The sequence below is a fragment of the Squalius cephalus genome (genome assembly GCF_949319135.1).
Source record: "Squalius cephalus genome assembly, chromosome: 11".
NCBI lineage: Eukaryota > Metazoa > Chordata > Actinopteri > Cypriniformes > Leuciscidae > Squalius > Squalius cephalus.
In genome coordinates, this window is record NC_137132.1 from 29,657,034 (window position 1) to 29,665,162 (window position 8,129).

Genomic DNA, 8,129 nt, shown 5'->3' on the forward strand with positions numbered 1-8,129 from the left:
AAAAACAACATCATCATCATCTACCATGTTCGAGAGACTATCTATCTATCTATCTATCTATCTATCTATCTATCTATCTATCTATCTATCTATCTATCTATCTATCTATCTATCTATCTATCTATCAATCTATCAATCTATCGATCTATCTATCTGTATGCTTATATGCATCTCTTCATTTGATACCTCAAGCACAAGATCAGGAATGGGTGTGTCTGTAGTCTGTGAAATCGAGTCATTTCTCTAGAGCAGCAGTCATGTAGAGTCATGCCTTTATATGGCTTCATCTCACCAGTCTTCCTGCTGCATAGGATTTAGCGTATATTTGTGGGAACTGGAAATTTTGGATAAATTTTTTTTTTGGCAACCTCTTACAGGTATGTGCATTAGATGTTTTAGATGTTTCAATGGACTATTGGAAGCGTATACTGTCATTTTACCATATGCATTCTTATAATTTATTATAACGACAATGGTGTTAAAAGTATCTCTTTTTAGACTGTTCTAGATAATTTGGATTTATCTCTTCCCTGAGGCAGACAAATGATCTAAAAATGTATTCCTTATGGGTCTTTGTTCAATAATATAAAGCATGTATATGGCATGTGTTTAAATGTTGTGTTTGGTGCAAGGCAGCATTTAAGTGAACAATACTTTGAACAGGCTGTTATCAACAACATCAACAGCTGTAACTGGAAAAGAAATCTCTTAATAATACAAACTTTCCCTTTTTTGCATTAATTTTCCTAGTTTTTCTTTGCATGTCAGTACAAACTCGTACAGTTTTTGATCAGTCATAGTTGAGTGCTTTGGGCTGTTGTGCTGAAATAGGATATTCTTACTCAAGTGCTTTTGCCTTTGGCAGATATCAGATGTGCACTTTTCCTTTCTATTTGACCTTGGATAATCAATACCAGATTGTGTTATAAAATGAAAATTTATCCAACTAATGAATAGATGGTTTTGACTGTTTAGAAATCAACTGCGTGTTCTCAACAGTGTTCTGTGGTGGAAATGACTGTGATGGAAATGACCATTTTTTAACATTTTGGATTTGGAATAAAAATGGCTAATCCCTTTGTTTTTCTTAAGGTAAATCTCATAACTATCATTTTATGTGTCCTAAATACACACATTTATGTCATATTTAGATTTTTGTCATAATTTGACAAAATCATTGTAAAAAAAACGTTGGTGTTTTTTTTTGTTGTAAGATGTAAATAAAACAAAGGTCAGTGGAGTACGTAGTGAAATACTAAAATGTTTAATTCAACACGTTCTTAGTCAAATTTACTACTAATTTCTAAAGGAAAAATGTTTCTTCACCATTTTTATAGCTCGATTGAAAACTATGCACAATATAAGATATTTAGATTTCAAGTGGCATTTACCCTTGTTTTTGCTTTATTTTCTTCACGCATTTCAACCCTTCACTGTCTCCTTGATAAACAACGTGATTTCATCAAGTGCAGCGTCATACCAACCAATCAGATTTGAGGGACAAGTTTACAGTTTATGTCAAGTTTAGGCTTACAATCGGAGTTAAGTGCTTCCACATCAGTGTTTTCACATATCATTTCCCTCTGGTTTTAGAGAGAAGTTACGGGTGGGGTTGGATTTATGGGTTAGGACTACATTTTCGGACAGGAATTTTATTCCTCGACAAAATATGTTGATCCAGGAACATGTCTTACACAAGAGTGTGATCCTATTTCTCGCAGGTCATTTGCCAGTTTAGCAGACATCACAAACATTTAATTTCATAGACACATTTGTGGAATATAAATGTTTGACTGAAATTGATAACTGAATGGATCATTTTGCGTGCAATGGCTCAGACAAATGTGCAATTTGCTTAAACAATTAGGAAATTCAAATCTGGTTTGAACACGAAACTAAGGGCCAGTACAAAACAGGACAAATTAGCACGAGACCACAAAGCCATAAAAGCGCCGATGGGAAATAAAAGCTCTGTGGGTGATTTACTGACAATGCACTTAGTATACAGATGGAGCATGTCATGTGCAAAATGGGTTAAGACTAGCTTTTTGGGGTGTTAAAGACACCATGTGGTGAAAACCAAGTGTTTAATGTTGTTAATATGTCTATGTTGTGGTGTTTAGTCAACACCATTGCTGAGTATTTTCTCCTTAAAACTGCAGAGAACCAAAGACACAAACGCGGTTTGAAATCGCCCGTTTCCTACTAATGTAACCAATCCAATCCCGTCAACATGTGGGGCTTTTCTCCACGGACTTTCTATGACAGGGAGAGGGCCAACGTCCTGCACACTTTAGCTCCAACACACTTGCCTGGAAGTTTCTAGTGGCTGTGTTCGAAATCGCCCCCCTATATCCTCATTCAAATTCCCTACATTACTCCATTAATATAGCCCACTTGAAGGAGAGAAGGAAAACGAGTGAGTGAATTCGGACACTGAGTGCGTCAGAAGGGCTGCCGCTTTTGCATAGGTTTCTGTTTAATAATTATTTGAAACTTAGCAAACTGGCAGCTCCATTGGTAATGAAGGGATTTATCTTGAACTCTGTCATGAAAACTAGGATGTATAAACCTTAATCAGACAATTTAATAATCAATTAAAAAGGAATGTATGCCTGTATGATATTACGCTGTAGCCACATTGGACCAGCGGTTTTGGAAAATGGATGGGTGGATGATTCAGCTGCAGGTGCCATCTTCAGACGTGGGAATTAATTCGGTGCGTGACTCTCTCAGTGCATTATGGGTATTCTCTAGCTGTTAGGTGTGTTTGACTTGAGCAGTGCAGACTGATCGGTGTATGAATGAGTGCACTCGATAACGTCCACTATGATTTTGGACACCAAATGGCTGTCCCCTCAAATAGTGCCCTATTTAAGGTTTTAGGAGGAGATTTCGAACACAGCCTGGTCTGAAGAGCTTGATTAGCATGTGATCATGTGTTTAGGGTTGGAGAAACTCTGCAGGACAGTGGCCCTTCAGGAGCAGGATTGGACACCCCTGATCTTTGATGTTCTAAGGATGCTGATTTTTAGACAGTTGACAGTTGCCTGACTCTGAGATGTTGATCGGGAACATGGTTTGTGTAACATTAGCAAGACCTTATTAGCTGTTTGATAACTTAGTCAAGCAAAAGGCTAATCGTATCAAATACCGTTATGTGTCCGACGTTGTAGAGAACGATACATAAAACACATTCTGATACAGTTTCAGGTTCAATCATATATGGTTATATTGAATCAATATTTCCATGTGTAGCATTTACTATGGTTAACCAAGTGGAATCTCTGAGCTAGTGTGATTGAGTGGAGGCGGGGCTAATTTGCATATTAATGGTAAGTTCGAGGGTTAGTTCACCCAAAAAGGAAACATTTGCCATTACTTACTCGCCCTCATGTTTTTTCAAACCTGTATGAGCTTCTTTCTAAACTGTTGAACACAAAAAAAGATATTTTGAAGAATTGAGCTAAAGCGATTGAGGAAAAACTGTACATAATAAAGGCATTGTGAAAAGATCGCAAAGTAAAGTTAAAAATCTGTTAGTTTTAATCGAAGCCTTGGAAACATAGAGCCTGACATTGAACAAACACCCATTAGGCTGTCTAGTTTGAAAATGATTCAAATTCCATATCATTCTCTAATGTGATCTCTTTGATTTACTGTATGTCCTGTTCACAGAATTCCCGACCCAACCATGGGGGATCAGAATGTCACGTCAAATAACTGCTCCATCAGTGAATTCAAGCACACTGTCTACCCAATTGCTTATCTGTTCATGTTTTCCCTTGGGCTTGTTTGCAACCTCATATCCTTGTTCTTCTTCATTTCCTCTTCGTTGAGAAGAAAAGTGCCTCTTTCTCCAGTCAACATCCTTATGATCAATCTCCTTCTGTCCGATCTGATGATGGTGTGTTCGTTGCCCTTCCGAGCCGCCTACTATCTCATGCACTCCCACTGGGCCTTCGGAGACGTCACCTGTCGGATCATGTCCTACGTCTTCTACATCAACATGTACGGCAGCGTCTACTTGCTCGCGGTCCTGAGCATGGTTCGCTTCGTGGCCATCGTGAAGCCGTTCGCATACGTGCGCTGGCAAAACTCTCGGAGAGCCTGGACGATATGCATCGTCATCTGGGTGATCGTGTCCCTGATGTCCATCCCGCTCCTGGGAGCCGGAACTTCTGAGGAGGAGTCTGGACGGATCAAATGCCTAGAACTGAACCCGTCCCAGTTGAGCACCATTATCGCGTTAAATCGAGGCACCTTGTTTTTAGGCTTCGTCATGCCCTTCGCGGTCATCTCGGTCTGTTACATTTTTGCGGCCTTTTATTTGCTGAAGCTCAAGAAGACCCGGCAGAATCAAAGGTCTCAGTTCAATCACAAGAAGTCCTGTTCTCTCGTGATCATCGTTCTGCTGATTTTCCTCGTGTGCTTTATGCCGTATCACATCGTCCGAACTCTATTTTTGGAGGCGGAGATGCACGTTGAAAACAACGGTTACGGAGAGTCCTGCAATTATATTGAAACCCTGAGAAAGGCCGCGGTCATCACACACGTTCTGGCCTCGGGAAACAGTTGCCTGGATCCGCTGCTTTTCTTTTTCGTAGGGGAAAACTTTATTAACTTTTGGCGACAGCATACACCTAGAAGACAGAGTTGTATAATTGAGCAGAATGTGAAAGTGTTGGAGAAGATAAACCGTGATATAGAGGGAAGATTCACACCGATATAGAGCTCTTAGTTGGGTCCTGTCGGGACTTGAGGGGGAAATTCCTGGAAAAAGATTTGATCTGTGTTGGACTTGTGGTCCCATGCAGGAAGACCTTGATTAACCTCCAGAAAGTCACTAAAGCTATGTTTCCAACAACTGTTATGAATTGAACTAATGTGAATTTTGCTTATGAATATTTTTTCTTTTGTTGCACATGGAGAAACTGATGTAGAAAATGTGTTTCCATTGTAGTTTATGTGCAGGTCCTCTTATTGGATAATAAAATGATCCGCCTTAATTGAGCTTTTTTTTTTTTAGTTTTAAGTTAAATCTTAAGTTTCCTTATGTTTTATTTCATGCGAAACCAAAAGAATTGGCATAAAATACAGTACATGGATGGAAACACTGCTGACGATAAATGAGATCTCTTTAAAATATTTTGAGAAATAATGTCTTCTGCTTCTGAGATGTTTCTCCTGAGGAAAAATATCTTATTTTGCTTGTGTTTCCTCTAGAGTTTCAGACAATGTCTCACAATGTCTACATTTTCAGTGTGAAATCAATATTTCCCATCAAATTTTTCAGACCAAAACACTCTTGCTCTTACTCTATGTCAACATTGGCTCATTTTTATAGATGGTTAACCCCAAAATGAAGCCATTAACATGTTGTAACATTGCTGTATGCTCTTCAAAGCACTGTATCTTTTGTGTTTTTAAGTGAACTATCCCTTTAAGGAATTATCAATTAATTTTAGAACAAAAGATTTGAATCAAATGGATATTTAAAGGACAAGTTCGGTATTTTACAACTTAAATCCCTGTTTACAGATCGTTTCTGGTGAAATAGAACGGTTAAGATTAAAATTTGGACAAATGCTGCTGTCCCGAGAATTTTAGGTTTCTTTCGCTTTCCCCAAAACCTCCAGAATGGGTGTATAGGTGCACTTGAACAATCCTTCCTAATAGGCTACGCATTAAACTTTCGTTTACAAAGATGTGAAACTCACCGAGTGGTCAGGGGTGTTCACTGATATGTTCACACAAAAATCGCTGCAAAATATGCTTTCCAACAGGTATACCATTCGTTGTAAAACTGTGGACCTATTTTTCCAAACGTCTCACACCCGTAGGCTACATTCTTCACAAGAAGAAGAAGAAGAAGAAGAAGAAAACAACCCCATTTCAGTTTCCGCGCGGAGTAATACCGTACCTCACATCACATCCAATACAAGTCAATGGAGGAGACAAAAACTACGATAAAACCTGTTGGAAAGCATATTTTGCAGCGATTTTTGTGTGAGCATATCAGTGAACAACCCTGACCACTCGGTGAGTTTCAAGTCTTTGTAAACGAAAGTTCAATGCGTATTAGGAAGGATTGTTCCAGTGCACCTATACACCCATTCTGGAGGTTTTGGGGAAAGCGAAAGAAACCTAAAATTCTCGGGACAGCAGCATTTGTCCAAAATTTAATTTTAACCGTTCTATTTTATCAGAAACGATCTGTAAACAGGGCTTTAAGTGTAAAATACCGAACTTGTCCTTTAAGCAAAACTCCAATAATTGTCCTGAGCTATAAAAAGACACTTTATACTCTTCTAGGAAACATAGGCTAGTAATTTATTGAATATTTGTACATACTTGTCAGTAAGTGCTTACATGTGTACAGTTCAAAGGGATTCCTTTAAAGTAGGCTACATATTTTGTGCTGGTTATACATTTCCCAATCAAAAGACTTGTTTTGATGTGTATCAGTTATTGTTCGTGTTGTAATATTGTAAATGTTTCAAAGATTGTTTTTATTGCTTCTATCTATCTATCTATCTATCTATCTATCTATCTATCTATCTATCTATCTATCTATCTATTCAATTCAACATTCTTTTTTTATAATACAGTAATGTCAAAACTGACCTGTATTTATTTATTTAGCCTTCTAATTATTTCTCATTTTTCAGTATAACATTTAGTTAAAAATACAAAAAATAAAATAAATTATTAAATTTATAAATTGTATGTGAGTGATAAAATGATTATAAAATAATTATAGCAACATTAAAAAACTGTTTTGTGTAAAAAAAAATTGAGGTTCTTTTTTAAAATCCACCTGTGTGATTGATTGCCCCATTAATTTTATAGAATTATTTCCAAATTACAATTTTTGAATTAAAGTTTTTCTCAATCAATTTGACACATTTCTTCAAGTGAATGTAGTTGCTCTCAAAACAATTAAGGCAGCAAACTAAACACTCTCTTCAATTTTACTGCATAATGAAGCACTGCATTTTATTCTAGAAATGCATTTATCAAAAATAAATAGTAACATCAAAACTCCAAGTGTGTTCTCTGATGATTTGATAACAAATTCAGCTGTAGATACAAATACATGAATGAAAATACTTAATCATGTTCTTCAAAGTTCTTTAATGATGAGTTTAGTTGCATAACTATGAATTTTCACCCTAAATAAATAAATAAATACATAAAAATACTGCAATCATTGACCTTTATAGATCTTGCCTCTCCTTTACATCGGGTTAAAGAATTCATCAACATCATAGCATATATTTTCATGAGTCGTGGGGAAAAAGCTGTGAATGCTGGATCCATCCTTGTGCCTCAACTTCTCCACAGGCCTCTTCCCTCGCTTGAAGAAGACTTACTCTGTAAGGGCTGTGATCATATACTTTCCACACCGTCCTGAAATGTGGATGATGTTCAAATCACTCTTTCACCAGTGCTGAATAGTGAAATTGTACAACTACACAATTTGGCTCAGTTTGCTCCTGATCACCCTGCGGAAAGTGGATTTCACTGAGGGAGTTTAAGAAGTGTAGAAGCCTTTCTGTGTTGTGCGGCCCCAAGACAGCGCTGTGTGCCGCAACACCAGTGGACTCCAGCACTTGCTGTCCAGGGACATTGACTGTGACAGTGTTTATATTGGGCTGAACTCTCTGACCAGCTTCTGTCAAGGAAAGACCTTCATTTATGACATGGTCAGTTAGAGTGACTCTGGTTTCATTTAAAATCCTATATCTGTTTCTTTCTCCATCTCCTCTAACTATTCCCCTTCTACTGTTCCTCTCCCTCTCAATATTACCCTTCCTCTATCCTCTCCAAAATCTCTTACTCTTCCTTTTGACATTCTTCTTCTTTTTTTATTTATCCCTTTTATAGTTTTTGTAATTGAGATAACTGTGACTGTAAACGATAAAGAAGTTTGCATGTCCTGTGTTGTGTGTATTACTAACTCAGTGGATATTTATATGGGGCTAACTGACTAATGAATTAACTGAGAATTTAACAAATAACAGAGTTTTGTTTGTTCTGTTTGGAAAAATGGTGCACAAATGATTGTGATTTTTGTAAAAACCAATAAAAAAAAAAGAACTGCAATTGTTTTTCATGATATATTA

General features: G+C 37.2%; 1 protein-coding gene across 1 annotated transcript; it reads left to right on the top strand.

The window, feature by feature from the left end:
• Positions 1 to 245: 245 nt before the first annotated feature.
• Positions 246 to 4,843, top strand: cysltr2b (cysteinyl leukotriene receptor 2b). Its single transcript, XM_079885514.1, has 2 exons — positions 246 to 377; positions 3,679 to 4,843. The coding sequence occupies exon 2, from the start codon at positions 3,695 to 3,697 to the stop codon at positions 4,730 to 4,732; it is 1,038 nt and encodes a 345-aa protein (XP_079741640.1). The 5' UTR covers positions 246 to 377; positions 3,679 to 3,694; the 3' UTR covers positions 4,733 to 4,843.
• Positions 4,844 to 8,129: the final 3,286 nt, after the last annotated feature.

Excerpts from the sequence above, each read along its gene's own strand:
- cysltr2b (XM_079885514.1), top strand. The coding sequence starts at position 3,695 with ATGGGGGATCAGAATGTCACGTCAAATAACTGCTCCATCAGTGAATTC.